The sequence below is a fragment of the Ambystoma mexicanum genome, chromosome 5q (assembly GCF_040938575.1).
Source record: "Ambystoma mexicanum isolate Mex_15411 chromosome 5q, UKY_AmexF1_1, whole genome shotgun sequence".
Lineage (NCBI taxonomy): Eukaryota > Metazoa > Chordata > Amphibia > Caudata > Ambystomatidae > Ambystoma > Ambystoma mexicanum.
The window spans coordinates 1,140,310,105-1,140,330,481 of NC_090933.1; the positions used below are offsets into that span (position 1 = coordinate 1,140,310,105).

Consider the following 20,377-nt stretch of genomic DNA (forward strand, 5'->3'; position numbering starts at 1 on the left):
TATGAAGTAGGTAGACCAAAAAGTAAGGAGGAGCAGTTGAAGAGGCGAGAGAAGATAAGGGAGGAGATTAAAAGTTTAGTAGCATGGAAAGTAAGGGAGGGGCGGACTTTGAGAATATTATAGAGGTGGTAGCGACAGGCATGAGAGGCGAGTGCGATATGGTGGGAAAAAGTGAGAGAAGAGTCGAAGTGAAAGCCTAAGTTGCGAACGTGGGGGGAGAAAGTAAGATTAGAGGGAGGAAAATGAATGAAAGGAGGGGGAAGGGAGTTGGAAGGGAATAAAACTACTTCAGTTTTGTCAGAGTTAAGGGAAAGAAAGCGAGAATAAATCCAGTTTTTAATAGCAGTACGACAGGAGGAAAGTTTATGGTGGAGATTAGGAGAGAAGGAAGAGAAGGAAAGAAAGAGCTGCATATCGTCGGCATTGAAATGGTGATAGATGCCAAATGAGGAGATAACAGGGGCAAGGAGGGAGGTGTGGAGTAAAAATAGGAAAGGACCAAGCACCGAGCATTGTGGAACTCCGTATTCGAGAGGGTGGGTGGGAGAGGCACGGCCTTCCCAGGAAACAGTAAAAGAGCGGGAGGAGAGGTAAGAGGATAGCCAGTTGAGTACAGAACCTTTGAAACCAAAGGAGGAGAGAGTGTTGAGAAGAAGGGGGTGATCAACAGTGTCAAAGGCAGCAGAGAGATCAAGAAGAATAAGGACAGAGGATTGCTTAGAGTGTCGGGCAGAGAGGAGGGAGTTAAGGATGTAATTGAGGGCTGTTTCAGGAGAGTGTTTGGGGCAAAAGCCAGATTGAGAAGGGGGAAGGAGAGAGAGATTAGTGCCAAAGGTTGAGAGCTGCAAGTAGGAAAGGCGCACAAGAAGTTTAGAGAGGAATGGAAGAAGTGAGATAGGATGGAAGTTAAAGGTGAGCAGGGGATCAGTAGAAGGTTTCTTCAGAATCGGAATGATAGTGGCATGCTTGAAAGCTGGGGGGGAGGTGTCAGAGGAAAGGCAGGTGTTGAAGAAGGAGGTTAGGTAGGGAATAAGAAGAGGGTAGATTTTAGGAATACGAAGAGAGGGGACAGGGTCAGATGGAGCAGACGAGGGGTGGGCTTTGGAGAGGAGGATAGAAACGTCAGAAGGGGAGACTGGGGAGAATACAGTCATGCAAGTAGAGGTTGAGGAGGGAGAAGGGGGAGGTGGGGAGAATGAAGAGGAATTGATTTTGTGCCAAAGGGCAAGAATCTTGGAGGAGAAGAAGTTTTCGAAGTCAGAGGGAGAGAGGGTGGAGGAGGTTGAGGGATCAGAGGTTGGGGGAGAGAGAAGACAAGAGAGAGTTTGGAAGATGTGGCGGGGTGGGAGGCTTGGGAATGAAGAAGGTTAGAGTAGTAGGAGCATTTTGCTGAGGAGAGGCAGGAGACATAGAGGGAGTGATAAGAGAAGTAGGAGGATTGGTTGGAAAGTGAAGGAGATTTGAGCCAGAGTCTCTCAAGACGTCAGAGGAGACATCGTATGGAGAGGAGTTGAGGGAAGAGCCAAGGTTGTGCGGGTTTCCGGGTTGGACGGAAGAAGGAAAGGGAGTGGAGTAGATCAAGAGAGGAGGAGATAGATGAGGAGAGAGTAGAAAGTGCATCATTGGCCGATAGTGAAGAGAAGTCATGGAGAGAGGGGAGAGACGAAGAGCAAGTTTCAAGAAAGAGGGAGGGATCAAAGTTATGAAGGTCACGACATGAGAAAATAGAAGGGGAAGGCTTAGGGGAAGAAGGAAGGGGAAGGGGGGAAGGAGAAGGAGAGTAAAGCCTGATCGGAGAGATGGAGAGGAAGTGTAGAGACAGTAGAAGAGGAGTAGGAAGAGTTAAAGATAAGGTCACGAGTGGAGCAAGAGGAGTGAGTAGGAGAGGAAGGAAGAGGGGGAAGAAGGTAGGAGTTGAGGATGGACAAAAGGGGAGAGGAGTGAGGGGGAGAAGGGAAGTGAAGATTAAAGTCACCGAGAACAGTGAGGGGAGAGGGAGAGATGAGAGAAAGGAGGTGATCGAGGTCATCATAGAAGGTAGAGAGATGGCCAGGTGGGCGATCTATGGTTAGAAAGGAGATGGCGTGAGGAGAGGAGAAGGATTTGTAAAGAAACTCGAAAGAGGGGAAAGAAGGAAGGGATGAAGAGGAGGGAGAGGAAAGCTATTTGGGGTTGAAGAGGACGCCAATACCTCTGCCACGACCAGTAGAACAAGAGATATGAGAGAAGGTGGATGAAGAAGTGGTTGGGGAAGCAGCGACTGAAGTGTCGTGACAGCATTCCGGCGTTGATTCTCATTCACTCGTAATACGTCTTTACTCTATTGATTGTACTGAGTAGGAGTATCCTGGTAAGGATTCTTATCCCCTCATATTATATCTTTACTCTCATGACTGTGACAAGTAGAAGCATTCCGGTAATGATTCTCATTCACCCCTAAATGTCTTTACTCTCTTGACTTTACCAAGTAGGTACAGTAGATAATCGGAGACCCGGGGAAGGGAGTGTGAATCATTACTGGGCTACTTCCTCTCATCACAGTCACAAGAGTAAAGATATAATATGAGGGGATAAGAATCATTAGCGGGATACACATTAGTCAAGAGAGTAAAGATGTATTACCGAATGCTTATCCTCATCACAGTCATGAGAGTAAAGATATAATAAGTCATGAGAGTAAAGATATAATAAGAGTGGATTAGAACCATTACTGGAATACTCCTACTTGGTAAAGTCAAGTCAAGAGAGTAACCTTCCAAACGAAACCAAGTAGGAGTATTCCAGTAATGGTTCTAATCCACTCTTATTATATCTTTACTCTCATGACTGTGTCTTACAAGACTCCTGGGAGAATTTTAAGCAACCTGTAAGCATCTTAAACTCCCCCCAACCCCCCCCGAAGCATTGTGCTTTGCTTTGTGCTTGCTTACTGACAGGGGAGAACAGGCACATGGAAAACAAGCATTGGCCATGCCAACAGTTTGGGCTTTCGTGTAGGAATTGGAAAGGCAATTGCCAGGCACAGCTGTCGTGGTATTAACTACCCACTGTTGATAGCAGGTGCAAAATGGTGCATGTATATGGGCATTTAATAGCAAACTTTATAGACAAGCCAAATATATTGGTTTTGCCAATGCTCGTTTTAAAGAGGACTTCAGTGGTTTTGCCAATGCTTGTTTTTAACAGGACTTCAGGGAAGGACACGCAGTGTGCTTATAAATCGAGTGGGCTGAAGGCAGGCCTGGAAAGACATTTTATTACACCATAAGTGTGTTTACAACTCCAACCAAGTTAATAACTCTCAGAAGACTGCTTTGAGCAAACACTGGCAGGCACTTTGAATGCAAAGCCTGATGGAAAGGCTTGATTTAAGCAAGTTCAAAGAGTTGAGGAGGAATTTTGTGCGGGAAGAGGCAGGAATGGGTGGGAATTGCAATAGGGATTAGCAAGGCCATGAGCAGGCAATGAGTGGGCACATAACCAAACAACACCTACAGACTCGGTGTCCCTCCTCCCTATCTGTACTCCAGTCAAATGTTTTGGTTTATAGCGACACCTAATGGCCCAAACTAAAAAGACACAGGAATGGTACAGATAAAAATACACCCTGTTGTGAATAGGGAGGCCCTTTGAGGTGTGGCACCTGCTTGACACGCCCCCTGCCCACATTCTGCGTGTGAAACTAGCCATTCAGAGCCTTTTATGTAGGGAGAGTCACTTGTGAACCAGCATGCCCGCAGACAGCAGGGGTTGTCTCCACGTGTGCAAGGGTTGGCGTCAATGTATCAATTATTGTGGAGCTATACAGATGCACATATAAATACATGATATAACAAAAATAATGTACAATGATATGATTTAAATATCAGAGAGTCTCGTGTATTTCCATCTTCAATCCAGCCACAGTTCCATGCACTAGTCTATGAAATTAAATGCCATTGGGGATAATATCACAGAAGTTACACGGGTTATGTGTGATTTTATTGATTGTAAGTGGGCAACATGTTTTTATTTGAATTATTTTTACCTATGTATTTACCCACTGCCCCTGCCCATTCCCTCACCCAACCCCATCTAATATTGCCTGGTCACAACCCACCATCTACATTTTAGTGGTAAAACAAAGATCGAACAAAATATAATGCGAGCAATTGGGGGTCGAGTTACACCAGCGGAAGTAGTAGAATGCGGTGTCTTAAACTATATTTGGTCCCTTTGCCATCATGAAAAGCATTGCTGTCAATTGAACCAGTTCCTTAAAATGAGCATCATTCATTGAGATGAGACTCTCGTCACTTCCATCTTGTCCATGTGACAATTGCACTCTGTCCCTTGCACAATGAATTACCATCAAGCCCCTCCCCCATCCCCCTCTGCCTAATTTTGGCAACACACATATAGTTTCCAGTGTAAAAGCTACTCTATGTTAATGTGATATGTTGCAGCATATTGGTTGGAACAAACTAATCTGGGCCTCACCCCATATTTCTTTCTAGCTTTGCACTTCTACTGGAAGAGTTACCATGCATCGAGAGCGTCATTTGGCCAGACAACGCTCCTTGGATTTCAACCGTACATGCCTCAGTGCGATGGACGGGGAAACTGGGAGCCGGTCCAATGCTACGGAAGTACCGGTAAGGGTTGCATTCACAAAACACTGTCTCAGTGTTTTTTGCTTATTTCCAGGACCACAAGTCAACTATCTCTCTCTCTTTCTTTGTCTCCGTCAACTTTCTCTCGTTCTCAGTCTGCCCCGTTGTCTGTGCGTCAAAATATTGACGCACGCAGGTACCGCCTCCGACGATAACTACATTAGGGTTCTGTAACTTTCCTGACCCCATTGAGGAGGCCTATAGATGTTTGGTGGTTCTTGGTCACCCTGGGTACTGGGTGTGTTGGCTGGTTTATCCTGACAGTCAGAGTATGAGTGTGTCTAATAGGAAAGACCCATAGCTGTTCTGATAGTTACAGATTTAGTTAACGAGGCTCGGAGCACAAACAACAAGTCCAGAGCTAAAACATATGGGACTTCCTCCTGTCCACTCTCACTTCAATTAACCCATTGAGGGGGTTCAATAGATCATAACGTTCTGTACTTGAGCTTGTAAGCGAGACTGAAATACGTTTTTTAGTATTCTTTTTTAAAGTTTATACCAAACATTGTAAACACTAAGGCCCTGATACACAGAGCGTTTTCCAATGGGGATTTGCCATTATAAAACGTTTCTGTGAATTAGGCCCCAAGCCCGAATACACGGATTAACCGTGATAAATGAACACTAGCAGTCGGTCAATAACAAGAATCAAAAATGCAAAGTATAGTTCCCGTGAGCCACAGTTATTGGCCCCACCGCCCAGCCATGCCCACACACCGGGAACCATATAAAAATAGCACCCTAACAACATCAAGATTTTCTTTTTTCAAATTTCTTTATTGACATTTTCATAACAAGTAGAAGATGAAAAACAACATAATTTTATAACAGCTAAACAACTTTTAGAAACCTAACCGTATATTTACACAATTATCACAGTAAGTATAAAGAGCAAGAAATGAAAAGTTAGAGTCAGAAAAAACCAAGAGAAAAGAAAAGAGCAGACAGGGAGAATTTAGAGAAAAAGAAAGAGTAGAAAAAATTAAATATAATAGGTAGGTCTAAAAAAGGGGGATTTTTCAGATATACAATTCGTTAAAGGGATTGCATATAGACAAATATTTATCAGCTCTTTTCAATCTCGGCTTGAAAGAATGGCTAAATCCTGTAACCAGCCATCAACGGAGGGCTTTACATCACTCTTCCAGCATTATAAGACCTGTTTCTTAGCTGCCAGTAGTGCTCTATAAGACCAAAAGAGCCGCCCAACAGACAGCCAAATACCTGCCGGGAACAAACCCAGCACACATAGCAAAGGAGTGTGAGGGAACGACACACCTAAGGCAAGTTCCATATGCTGCAGGACCTCATCCCAAAAGCTGGTGATTTTCAAACAAGCCCAGAACAATATCAGATGTACAGTCCCAACATGCATCATCTTGCAGAGGTTTACAATGCTTCATTTTTTACGGCGTCCAGTAGATGCAATGTACAACCCGTATCTGTGTATATCCCAAATCAATATTACTATGACTAAGTTGTGTCTTCCAGAATAATTTGAGAATGTGAGAAGAAAGGGAAAAGCACAAAGCACCAAGTCCATACCCTGCAGTTAGAAGGTTGCATAGCAGTCACATCCGGGCACAGATAAATTCTCCCCAAATCATCTTCATCAATACCCTGCTGGGTGTATACCACAGGCCTTGAGCATAAGAGACAGGACAATCCCTGGGATCTCCAGGTTCATGGTCAAACAAAATGCCAACCCTCATGACCTAAAAGTGATGGCTGACGAGACAGGTGTAGAGGCCCCAACAGTGGTCCCAGATCTTGCATAGACTTTGCAAACTTGAAGTTGATTCTTTCCAACTGTGCACGGCCACCATCCATTCCTAATGAATGCCTGCATAATTAACTGTTAGGGCAGACAGAACATGTGTTGACCCAATGCGATTAGGGCTTGTTAACAAAGGATATTCTGCCTTCTTCGCAAGTGAGTATAAGGATTAGGCACGCTGCACCTAATTTGTAAGACATAACCATGAACTGTAGCCATGTACCTCTCCTCTAATTGCCTACCCCAGGGGTATATAGGAAGCTGTGCCTATAACCAGCACAGAAGCTCATTGTCAGCAATAAGAATCCACTTTGTGAAGACCAGCAAACAAAAAGTAACTTAGGTCGTTAATATCGCGCATTGGCCAATATCGGTATCTTTTGCACCCAGAGCATGTGACTGCTAACCCGATAACACACTGGTGATTGTCAATTTTCTGATGTGTTTTTATAACTCTATGTGGTCATTACTAGGAGATGGAAACAAGCCGATGCACAGGTATGATCCGATGAAGAATTAACGCTGATCACATTCGATGCCAGCAGGGCAAGGAGGCTAATTTCCCAAGCGTTCAGTGCCAGCGTATATGTTTCTTCTCTTGGGGATGAGCTTCTTTTAGAAGGTCCTCATCACATTGGCTTAATGCACTACTGAGCTATCGAAAGGGTCACTTTAAGAAATGCCACCCTTATTTCCCCCTTCCATTTGGCCAAATTCCATGTCACTTTAAGGAAAAAACCCTTGCATATCAAGATCAATTACACTTTCTCACCGGGATGCGTCCCTAAAGCTGTTCTCTCTATTTAACCATTGGACCCGTTCTGATAATCACCATCTTATGGTGTCTCATGGACCCAGCTTGCGGATCCCCAGTCCGTCCTACTCCTGTTGACCTAGACACTCTCTCTTTAACAATGATTCCTATGTCTGAAACACAGGGTTTGTGCGAAGAAAGACTCGCCTGCTGCATGCCCCCCTTCTTCAAGGCTTTACCTCGTAACCATGCTACTCCTGGGGTGAGGCCTAAATTGACAGGCAGACACCTAATGCCGACACCTCTTGCTGGGATGGCGAGTATTGGATTAGTCCTAACATTGCTGCCCGCAGGTGCTGAAACCCCTGCCAGTGGTGTCGTCTCTGGCCCGAGACCTGACAGACGTGATTCACATACATGACTTGTGCCTGTGCTCCTCATTCATGAGAAATAACCGATGGTTAAGACTTGTTCATGTTGACAGGCTTTTAAAGCGATAATAAACAGAGGACACATCTAGCCACCTTAAAAAAAGCCACCTTAAGAGATGAATACATAAAGGCTACCAAAAAAAACCTGTAAAAAAAATAAAGGCTACCAACCTTAGCAGTTCAGGAAATGTGAAAGAAAATGGCCCTTAGTGTTTTTTTTACTTATTTCTATTTTTCTGGGACCTTAGTAGATTGGGGCGGCCATGCCACATATAGTGGCCTTGAACAGCACAGGTTCTTCCTCTTCTCCAGAATTTGCTGATGGATAAATGGAGATTACTTGAGGATCTCAGTGTTTGAGTAGGGACACATGGCGTACTTACGCTTGGAGATATCCTGGTACTTCATGTTAGAGACATGTGGGTGTTAGTAAATGCACCTTGATCATAATGGGAGACACTGCTATTTACATAGAATAGGATTTACACGAGAGAAAGGAGGGGCATTGACCGTATTGCAGGCAGTTTGGGACTTTTGTGAACAGCCAATATAGAGGGTTCTGTAATAGTAGATTTTTAAGCCTGTAATGGCTTTGGCTATGGGTCCCAGGCTGTGTTCTGCCATTCACACCCAGGGCAGGGCGCTCAGCCAATCAGGTGGCTGCAAATGCAGGCAAGAACATGGAACTGTGCCCCGCGGTGTGAATAGCAATTACCCCCGTCTCAGGGGTGTGTATATGACTGGTAATAGCCCTAAACCCTCACCGAGACCTAGGCTAGGCTGCGGGCCATTTACCGGACGTGTATGCCCCCTGACGCGGTGCTGATACCAGTAGGAAAGGTCTCAGTTTCTAAAATAAACAGATATTGTAGGTTGTGGAGGTAGTTATGTTATGTTATTTGGCATTTATATAGCGCCCTATATATCATTGTTTTGATCTCAAAGCGCTTGTGGGTTGAATGCCCTTGGGGACTGTAGTCCAGGAGAGTAGGTTAGAATACAGTGCTTCGGTGCACTCAATATGTGTACAGCCAGTGTGATTTGCGTTATGGTGGCTGCATCCTAAAACTAGGTGTGGTGGTAGTGAAAGATCAGTCGAATGTGTGCACTCTGGTGGTTTGTCTCCGAGACTGCATTCTGGTGGCATTAGGCCTGTGTAGGACGTTTATGTCTGCAGCTAGGCCAATTTATCTCGTGGGGTATAGCTGCGTTCTAACAGGTTGTTGAGGTGTTCATGGAGAATTGTTTGTATGTGTGCAGCTAGGCTGAAATTGATTGAAGGGGATAGCTGCGCTCTATTGTTTGTTGGTGTAAAGTGGACAGTGAGCATAGTGGTAGGAGAGGTGAGTGTCAGGACTGGATGAATTACTCTTAGGAGCCCACTGGTCCTGGTTACTTTCTGGGTCTGGATGAGCTGGCAGTGATCGTCCCAATATTTTGTGGTACCGGTACTGTAAGGTAGATTCACAGGCTGGACCAGAGTAAGTTATGATTTGCATGGTCAGAGGGTCATTATTCTTAGGCTCAGCACTATATGTCAGGGAGCCCATTTTCTGGGTCCCTGGTTGTGATTTATGGTGGGTTACAGGGTAGGTCTTGGCAGGATACTGGTTATAAGTCAGGATATATCTCACAGCAACCTAGTCCTACAGAGGCAGTGGTGTTAAAGAACAGGCTAGACAGAGGTATTGTGGAGCCCGGTTGTTTTAGTGCCTTGGGTGGGTTTGTATTTTAGGTAAGTAGTCAGGCAAGGTAGGGAGTGAATGGGTATGATCAATTTGATGGCACAAGAGGCTGCTAGGCCTGTTTAGTAGTATCAGGAAGCATATAGTCAGCAGATCCATATCCTAGAGCCTGCAGGACACTAAGGCTGCTAGCTGTTGCCTCACAGTTTCTAACTCCGCCTTGATGGCTTGTTGGTTGGTTTCTGTGGTTCATTCCCTTGGTATCCCAAGGAACAATTGTTGGCCGGCTTTAATTACTTTCCAATTTAAAGTAATTGAACTCATGATTCCATAATTTTGGTGAGTTTCGGTGGCCTTAAACGGTCCTAATCATAGTTTACGGAAAAAGCCAGGGTTTTAGAGCTTTACGGAAGCCCATGTAGTCTTGGGTGTGCCGAATGTGAGGAGGGAGTGAGTTCCACAGAGTTGGAGCCAAGGTTGAGTAGGCGGACCCTCCAATCCTGGTTGAATTGGAGGCTGGAATCACTAGTTAGAGGGCAGTTCTTGACCATAGGGTGATTGATAGGTAGTAGGGTGTAATCTTCTCTTGTAGGTATGTTGGGCTGGTCTTGTTCACTGCTCAGTGGGTAATGCATAGGATTTTGAAAGTGGCCCTTCAGCCTACAGGGAACCAGTGAAGGGTGCAGAGAGCATGATCCCTGTGTCCCAGTGCATCCCTGTGGCGGCAGCGTTTTGGGCTATTGGAGTTTAAGTTGGTATGCCGGTGTACCCAGATATAAGGAGTTGGCATAGTCCAGTCTCGAGAAAACAGTGGACATAATAGCAGCGAGTCTGTTGCGGTAGGCCAGTTAAGGGAAAATGCGTATTAGGAGCCAGTGACAGGATTTTGATACATTATTCCTCTGATGGGACAGGGGTAAGCCTGAGTCAACAGTTCAGCCAAGATTTTTTACTATTTCGGTAGCAGGAGGGGGTGCCAAGGGAAGAGGGCCATGGGAGTGGTTGTGGGAGAAGGACTGTGTTGCCGCAAACCATGATCTCAGTTTTATCTGGGTTCAGACGGAGGTGGTTTATTTTCATCCATCGGTCAATGTCTCTGAGGCAAACTTCAAGGTCGGGTCGTGGGTTGAAGCTTGTTTTGGGAATTCTCAGGATAATTTGGGTATCGTCAGAGTAGTTGTAGCAGGTGAGGTTGTGCACGTGGATAATCCCTTGTAGAGTTTTCAGATAGAGGTTGAAGGAGAGAGCAGAGAGGCAGGCGCCCTGTGGTACTCCAGTGTTCACGGTTCGAGCTGTTGAGAGAAAAGTGGAGAGGAAAGTGATTTGTTTCCTGTTGTTGAGGAATGAGGCAATCCATTTGAGTGCAGAGCCTCGGTTTCCTAGGGAGTGGAGTCGGTCAAGGAGGATAGAATGGTTAAAGGTAGTCCTATAGTTCACACGTGAAATAGTTCACATGCTTAGACCTATTCTGTAGAGAATTTAAGAATACTCCAATGGCTTCTATCTTAGTCAGAATTGGTGTGGGGTGGTATCAATTGAAAAGGGGGCGGGGCTGAGCGCTTCGCTTCTTAGTCTTAGATACTCAAGAAACAATGATGACCTTAGTTTTCGTACTATTTAGGCTAAACCAGATTACATCCATTGCGATCTTATTGGTAGTTAGTGCTGGTGTGAATTGCCTGTTATCTAAGGAATGGTTGTTAGTAAGCTTGAAACGAAGTTGAATGTCGTAAGCATAGCAATGGCACCCCAAGTCCAAGGTAGGAAGTAGGCCATGATGTGATTTGTGATATTTATGGAAAAGAAAGGGCAGAGGTTATGAGCTCTGTGGGGCACCACAGGACACATGGTAAGGAGACCACCTAAGGAAATCCAGGCACTACAGTTTGTGGGAAAGGATGCAAACTTCCCCAAGGAATTCCTTGACACTCTGGACAATCATCTGTTTGGGCGATTCACAGGGAATCCTCATCAGAATCCACACCCCACAGGGACAGAATGGATTCACTGCACTGGTGAATCCTTCTCTGGCTCATGAGTGTGGTGAATCCCCATAATGTCATCGCTGATCACAACACCTGGAGCTGGTGCACGGCAAAAAAGAAATAATGCCAAACGCCCTTGCATGCCTCACCCACACGCCCCGGCCCTCATTTGCATTAAATCCCGGGCCCATATGCCAAGAATGCGTAAAGGTAATTACTGTGCCAGCTAGGAGTTGCTGCCGACTTCCCGGGGGTATAACGCCCATTCATGATGGTGCTGTTCTTAGCGGAATCCTCCTGCATGAGAAATAGGTAGATCCATAATCAATGCTCCCAAACATCCACACATGTCCCACGATCATGTGGGCACACTGCATGCGGCCCCATTAAGTCCTCACGGCTCAATCCGACTTTGAACGTGACGCTCCCCTTCCTCTACCTGAGCATCTCTGGTCTTCTCTCCTGCCTGATACTTCCTGTCTGCACAGACAGACTCTTCACAAATGAGATGATGCCGGCTATTATCTGGGTGTCAGGTGACCCTAACTACATGTCACAGTTCACATATAGGCCACGCCCCTTTTGTGATTCAGCATATGTTGGATGAAATGCTTCCCTGTGCTAAACTGAATATAGTTTGTCTTTCTTTTTTTAATAAATACAGTCCTTTTGTTTTCTTTTACTTTCGCAGTAGATGCTCAATTAGATGCTAATATATTCATACACAACTAACAGTAATACAACCAATTAATTACATTTTTCCTGTACAACTTCCATTCGAAACGGTATGAATGTGCTCACTAACTGTGTTTATAGCGATTAATCTCAAATTCAGGACTCTTTCTGAATTAGTCTTTATTCAGTATTTCATACAGCAGCGGTCTGCAACATTTGGCTTTCCAGATATTTTTAACTCGAAATTCCATCAACCTGAGCCACTATAGTCAATGGTGAGTGATCATGAGAGCCATAGGTTGCGGGCACCTGGCATACCAACTATGCTTTTTTTTTATCTCAAGTTGTATTTCACTATGCATCCCAACATGTTTCTGTTCTCTAACATTGCTTAGGAACATTCCTCAGGATGTAGTACTCATTCTCAACATTGCTCTGACAGTCACAACTTTGATATGCTTATTTATTTAATACCTTATTGCTAATCACTACATCATCTGAATATCTTAATTTAACATATAACTCCTTTACTGATCCACGTTTCATGTCATGGATAGCTATGTAGAATGAATTGGTTTTCTTATGCACTTTTGACTTTTTCTTTCATATGCCATCCTCCGTCCATTGCTTGTTTCGTCATGAAATCTATTGTGGATTTTCTCCACTCCCTTTTGGAGTAATTCTTCTGTTTTGTGCCAGTGCGAAGCTCAGGCTCTTTTCATCTCTGTGTTCATTTATCCATGAGGTCCACAGCAGCCCCACCCAGGAAGCCAACTGAGCTGTCCCTTTTGGTGCAAGCAGTCCTAGTAGGCTTCTACTGTGTTAGTCTGAATGTACAGGCCACGTTACTATCAATGAGAGAATGCAAATGTTTTTACAGGGTGTTTGGTTACTATTAGAATGTATCAGAATTCGCCAATTTTCTTTCTATTGTGTGTCCTGTATTGCGGAAGAAGGTGGCATTTTATTGTTTAGCAAAACGTAGCAAACCTGAGTGAATATGTGTCAAGATGTTCCTCCTGTTGCTAGAGAGAAAACCGGCACAGGCAGGAACTGGTGGTACCTTAAAATGGGCCCCTCCCCTATCCCTTTTTGGCATTATTGACTGCAAACTGTGCATGGCGATGTTGGCTCTGCAGTTTGGTAAGCGAGGGCAATAGCTTGATTGGAAGTGTGGTGTCAATGCTGTGCTTAGCAACCCTAATTCCAATTCCTTCAATTGAGGGAATAGCAGATCCATGATAATACATGACTCTGAGGTGCACACTGGCCATCTGCTTGCCTAGCTGGCATATTATACCATAAGGCCGTGGAGGGTGGTCGCCGATTCCCTCTCCAATGTCCACATTAGCTTGAGAATCACACTGCCTAGGGTCCCTCAATAATCTATATAGTATCAGGCTAGCATTGAGGGTGTCTAATTGAAGCAATTTGCTGAATCCTGTTTTTGTCTTCTTGCCAAGGCCACTGCTGGTGTGTCAATGAGAAGGGACGGTACATCGCTGGTTCTCTGCGCACACGTTCATCCCGCCTCCCGCAGTGTAAGTTTCCTTTTATTCTACTTTCGCATCACATGATCACATGGTGCTTTCAGCACCTGCCTGCCATGTTGCATTCAACTCAGCCTATCACCCCGCTGATGACGACAAATTGAGTAGCATTAAAATGGGTACTAATGCAAATTGTTACTGTGCTTGGAAGCAGGAGGATAATTGCATTAAAGCACTATAGAAAAAACGTGATATTATTACATTATTGTCTAATGTGCATAGGGGGTCATTACAAGGTTGGAGGTAGCCATGCCGCTATTAACGGCATGTCTACCCCCTTACTGGGTATCGGGTCCGGGTTCCTTAAATGAGGAATTACCGGGCCACTCCAACCCAAGGACCCGGTAATTTCTCATTTAAGGAACCTGGACCCGGTACCTCCCCATTCCCATTTGAGCCCCCATAGGGCTCAATGGGAATGGGGAGGGTGCTAACAACGGGCCCGTTAAAACCAGACGCCCTTACCGGGTCCCGTCAGCAAACCTCGTAATGCAGTGGTAGAGGTTTAACATGGCCGGCAGCTCTAACGGCCCTGTTAAACCCCTACCACCAACCTTGTAATGACCCCCATAGTTTCAATTGCAGCATTAACAATTTACAGATGTTAAGCTAAATGACGTTTTGATATACGCATGCAAGCCACTGCCCGCATGCGTACCACTTTCGTGGTACTTGCACGAACTTCGAAAACCTGCTGATTATAGAGTTGTTCAGACATGGCCTATTAGAAATTGATTTGACTGGCCCAAACCTGGATGACTAGGAACCCGTCTAAAGTAAACTAAATCTACAACATTGGAATGGCCAACAATCCTGAGAAATCAAAATATATACACAATGGGCCTCATTACGAGTCCGGTGGTAACCCTGCCGATGCTTCGGTACCTGACTTCCCATTGACCACGGGACATTACAAACACCGGCGGATCGGGAGGTCAGGCGCCGGAAAATGTTACACTCCAATTCCATTTGCCCCATAGGACACAATGCGAGTGGGAACCACGGAAGCACCGGCACCGTTGCTAATGGTGCTGGTGCTTCTGTGAAAACCTGTGGGGGTGGGTGCCTTCGCACCTGGCAGGTCTGACCTGCCGGCGCAACGGCCCTCTACCCACAGGGTTGTATTGTGGCAGTCCGGAAATGGCTGCCGGTACAGTGCGACTGGGACCTACACATTCGTAATGACCCCCAATATGGATCTGAGGCATTTGGGACTTGTACAAAAAATTCACCCCCAACTGCTTGTTGAGGATATTATCGGTCACCAAGGTGTACTGTGCCAACAACGGCTGAGGCCTCTGATCCGCTGCTTTATACAGGCACTGACCTCCAAGGTGTCTTGTGATGTTCTGAAAACGTACTTAATGGGGTTGCATTGTTCTATAGCATACGGGTATGATAGTGAGCATTTTTCTTTTATAGTAAATAGGTGCCTAAAAACCTCTCGTAATCTGCTTTTCCTGTCAGCACTAGATCATAAAGCAATAACCTGCAACACTGGGCAATAGTATTGGGTTTGATCTTTATTATGGCTAGGATATATTTGGGTTGGTTGTCACAGAGTTGTGCGATAGGGACAGGTCTTTTTTTTATCTTCTTAGACATAGTACACTTAACCGCTTAGTCGTGGAAGACACGGAGATCCACGTCCTCCGCTTTCCACATGTCCTGGCCTCCACCTCCAAGCGTCTGCCGCTAATAAGGGGGTCGGGAGTGGGCACTTAGACAGGAATTCCTGCTGCAGCTGGGTGGTTAAGTACACATCATATGCTGCACACCTTGAGCGAGAGATTTCCCAGTATAAAGAAAGTTCCCAGAAAAATAAGACTTGGAAATCTAGTTCCTAAACTGCTCCTAGGAATACTGAAGCAAAAATGGGAGTGGTTTCAGCTGAATGTACCAGACCATGGTAAACTCCTGGGAAGGTTTTACGGGGTATGTCTGGATGGCAATCTGCTATGTTTCTAACTACCTACTAAAATTGTTGTTTTTCATCCCTTTTCCTCAGCAAACAATTAACCTTGATTGGCATTTATGTCTTATAGGTAAGACGTCTTGTCAACTTTTACGGTCCAATGCCTTAACTTCCAGCTGGAAAATGAGTGCGTTAACGCCCCCGGATACAGCACGTGAGCTGATCACCCCAACGTGCCTTGAGGTGATTTTACAGGCATTTTATAACGGATGTGTGTCTCCCTTTATCAAGCTCGAGGTCGATATCACACGCTCTTATTATATTACACGTATCACCCAAAACCTGCAGATATTCTCTCTTGTGCCATGTGTTGTTAATGAAAATTGTTTTATCGAAAACATTTTTACCGACACTTAAACGCCAAAAAAAATACCAATTTTATTTTGATTTTTTTTATGGGGGGGTGGCCCAAAGCCCCTTGTTTTACAATGATTATAACCCCACCCTAATTTGCTCTGCACCCTTTTTAATCCATTACCCCACCCCTCATATATATATTTAATAAAAATTCTGTATTTTTTCTGCAATTAAGTTTAGGTAAAAATTTCATTTGTTTTTTTGTTTTCGGTAACATCACTGGATACCATTCTTTCCCTCGCCCTTATCATCCATGACCAACCCGAGTTGCGATTATGTACGGTTGGAGGTGAAAGGGTCGACTGCAAATGATTCGGATGCAATAGTTTCGAGTCAAAAGGACTGAAAAAAAAGGTTGAATGTTTTTTTTTGGGGGGTGTCCCCCCAAACCCCTGTCTTTGGTGTAAAAAACACTTTTTTTTCCTATAGGGAAGCCAAAAAATAAAAATACATTTTACAAAAGGCATTCAACCTTTTTTTTTGGTCCTTGACTTGACTTTAAACTATTGTAATTCGAATCAATGACTGGACACCATTATGTACACATATAAAGGGGCCCTGGGAAATCCATAAGATATCCAGAAATGCAATTATAAGTGCATGAGCAGTTATTAATCAGGGAGTATGTGTTGATTATCGATGATATTCACGTAAAGGGAGGACTTGTAAGGGCAGGCTAGTGTTGGCCGCTTTTTTTTGGCCAAACTGGGCGAATCTGAGCTACTTCACGCTGTAAATAGTATTTAAAAAAATATATATATTATTAAGGTTTACAGTTTATTACAAACTTTTACCAATTATCTTAGAGAAGAAAACTCCTTCCATCTTCATTTAAGCAATTATCAATCTCTCTAGAACAATTTCTAAAAATGTAGTCAATGCATCTGGGCATCCCGCCTGCATAGAGATCCTCCGACCGTGCGTCAGCATCTAGTCCAAATTGAGCCGATAAATGACCATAAAAGTACAAAGTTCTTACTGAACACATATTCTTTAAAATGTACAATTTGCAACACAGTTTGTCGAAATCTCACCCTTAGATGCTGTTTAAAGGGTCTGCCAACAAAGCAACACAACTAAAGTGCTCATAGCAAATGTGGGCACTTTATCATTGGTCCCTGGTCCAATTTTATGCACCAGTCTGACCGTGGGCAAGAAACCCCCACCAAAACGAAGCATCAATGAAAAAACACAAAACGTTCTTCAAATCAGCGAGGACCGAGCTTTCTGTAATTGGCGCACAGCAAAGCTTCTCTTCACAAGACATGTGAGTGAATGGGGGCCAGTGCAAGTAATCTATTCAAAAAGCAAACATAATACTGTATGGGAAGATGGATACATTGTAAAATACCAATCATGTATTTTTCTACCATGCAATGAAGCAAGGGCATCTGTAATTAACAAGCAATCAAACACACAAGAGGCTCGGTTGTTGGCAACAGAGACATTGTCCAGACAAATATCTGTAGCGAGGTACCAATCAGAATGTACTTGCGCCATTTGAGTAAAGGCACTGGCCAATCTGGTGGCCCAGAATTCAGCTAGTATCTCCCAGTAACTTGTATGTTCTCTGCTGCCCCCTGTGCCGCTCTCACGGGTGTCTGTCATTTTTCCTCCGCTCACCACATTACTACTCCTTGTGACCTCTCTCTGGATGCCCTCCCGCAGAGTTCCTCCCACTGCCCCACACCCGGGCCCCTCTCTGCCTCACTTACCTGATTGCTTGTCATACGGCAGCCTTGGCGATTGTGGCAACAATGGAAAATGCATCGGAAACCCTGATGGATGTGATACGAGGCGAGGACAACAGTAAGCAGCTTTAGCAATCTAGTCTCCTACTATCATGGCCGCGGTCTCACACGGCATTTCCATAACTACCAGCCGTGCTTCCTGTTCAGTGCGTCGAACCTCGTTTTACCTGGTACACCGCTCCTCGCAGTTTTGTTCCACTTTTCTGCCTTCTGCAGACTCTCAGTCCTCTTTGTTTTCTAGTTCTCTCTTTGCTCCGTTAGATCTCTAAACTTCCCTTGGCTCTGTTCGCTCTCTCTGGATTCATCCGAGTTTTCGGCTCGGCTGGTACTGCCTCTCTACTGGTACGCCTTACCTGTACTTTCATCGGCTTGCCGCTGCCCTGTGTTCCACCTCTGTTTACTTTCACTTATCGGACTGTTCCGCTCTCCGGATCTTTCCTTTCTTGTTCTGTTCTGTGCCTCTGCACCCTCTGTAGCTGCTCTGGCATTCTGGATAACCTCTTTCGCCCGCACTGATCTGGCTTATATTTCGCCTCCTTTCCTTTTGGAGATTACTCCTCATTCTTCCTTTCATAGTCCCTTGGGGCATCCTATTTTTGTCATTGCATGTACCATCCTCAATTTTCACCAGAGACAAGTATACCGCAGGTTTCTTTGGTGCCTAGAAGCTTTTTCCCTGCTCCTTGAGGCTGGCTTCCCGGGGTTCCCTTTGGTCAGGAATTCATATCCTGTCAAGATGGCCTCCGGTGGAGCTCGTCCTTACCTACACGACAAGAAGAAGAAGATCACAAAGGAAAAGAGAATACGGAGAAGAGACACATCTGAGACCCAGTCCTACTCCTCGGAGGATAGAGGAGAGGAGGAGTCATGGGAGGGCTTCCCAGTTGAACCCAGGGCTGACATTGCTGGCCGTGCCTGTCATGGCTACCATGGAAATAATAAAGGGACTTATTCTCTTTACTATTTTCTCTGGCGGCCATGTTTGTAATTCTTTTTAGAAAAAGTCTGTATGCGCAGTAGGCATGGCATCAATTGCCTTGAAAAGAAAAACTATTACCACCCTACTTGAAAGTCCATAGATGCAAATACCTACCACTCCCATGTTCGGAGGTGGATAAAGTGGGTATCCGCTCTAAGCATTTGTCGAGAGCCTCGTTATGCTCAAGCCTAATTTCACCTCATTGTAGTAGGCCATCACCAGCCGTGTCTGCCAATCAGCTCTGGTGGAGGGGTGGGGGTGATATAGCTAACTTGTGACCCAGGGCCAAATGTAGGCTTAGCGTTGAGGAAGTTGTAAAGTAACCAAGTCGAATACATTCAAGATGAGCCTTACACAAAATGCAAAAAGGCCGGAATATGTTTGCGGGATTTAACCACAGAATGGAGTAATGAGACCACCTGCAATCATTCGAACACAAAGGATTATTGGTCAGTGGTGAATTTTCAAGGGTCTTTATTGGTGACATGAGCTTAAACTTTTGCAGATTTTTAATGAAAGGTTTTTTCAAAATGTGTGCCATTTTTCTTGTGAAATAAACCAGTTTTCAGGAGTTCCCGATTTCGGATGGCAGGTGATTTTGGTGCAGCCCACCTGGAAACTTGTCTGTCAATGATCTCTTGAGCACAGACGTTTGTACTCTTCCATTACCACAGACATATGCAGGGCCGGCCTTAGTGGCAGCAGTGCCCTGGGCGAATTGGTGTGCCCCAACAATGGGCTCGGTGAGGTGGGAGGCGGGGAGCAGGATGCGCCACATTATTTTTCAACCTCCTAGCTCGGGCGCCTGGCACGGAGCTAATCATTAGAATAGGACGCTCATACTAGTGCATGAACTTCCTATTCCAATGCAAACCACCGCACTCCGACAGTGAATAGGGTGCACCCTATTGTTATTAAATGTGTCCCGCGCATTTAATAGCAAAAGTGTGCCTTCTCCCACTACGGCAGCTTGGTGGAGCCCTGGAAAGACTCCCCCGAGCTGGCGTGGCAGGGGGCTAATGGCACCCTGGGGGGCATGGCACTCCGGGTGGTTGCCGGCCCGCCCTGCCCTAAGGCCGGCCCTGGCCATATGAATGTAGGGTCAGCCCATTGCCCGGCTTCAATGGAGGGTCTTCTTGGTCACTGGCTCTAAATGTTTTGCAGATGAATCCCACAGCACAAATGCTGCTTTGTGACAATAGCTATTGTCATAAAAGGTGTCAGCGGACATCTTCTCCCCTGTCCCTTTGTGTTAAGTGGTAGAGGACCACACCAGCATCAGGAATAGGTACCTCTCCCCCCACGCCCCCGCGTGACTTAACATATGACCCTATGACTCTGACCACAGCAGCTTGAGAACTTCACTGACCAGGCTTGGCCATTGCGAGATCCGGCACGCAGAGGTGCACACAGTTTTCTGTTTGTGGAATATCCCAGCCATAGGCAATGGCTTGTCTTTTGGTTAGGAGGTCAAGATTCTCCAATATAACCCACCCATGGATGTCCAGAGCTAAGAGGAGATGCCTCACTCCAGCAGTGGGCTTAGGAGGTCTTTGCATTGTTCAAAAGAGTTGCTTTGTCTCCAAGCTTTTGGCTGTTTATGTCAAAATAACTCCTGTGTATTGGTGCTGTCCGCTAGATTCGAAATGTTTAACTAGGGGAGTCTATTCAATTAACCAGTGACAGAATGATGGGAGGACAGGGTCTCTTTCCAAAAAGAAATCCAGAATATGGTGTGTTCCCGTTTGTACCTCACCCACTTATCTGCATAAATAACTTTGCAAAACCGGAAGGAGGAGGAGG

General features: G+C 45.2%; 1 protein-coding gene across 1 annotated transcript in view; it reads left to right on the plus strand.

Annotated features, from left to right (window-relative positions):
* The window catches only part of TG (thyroglobulin), a 1,030,738-nt gene that overhangs the window by 117,114 nt on the left and 893,247 nt on the right, over positions 1-20,377 (plus strand). Inside the window, exons 12-14 of the mRNA XM_069622147.1 lie at positions 4,497-4,634; positions 13,426-13,503; positions 15,558-15,670. Coding sequence (XP_069478248.1) covers positions 4,497-4,634; positions 13,426-13,503; positions 15,558-15,670 — 329 coding nt within the window. The remainder of the gene's footprint in view (positions 1-4,496; positions 4,635-13,425; positions 13,504-15,557; positions 15,671-20,377) is intronic.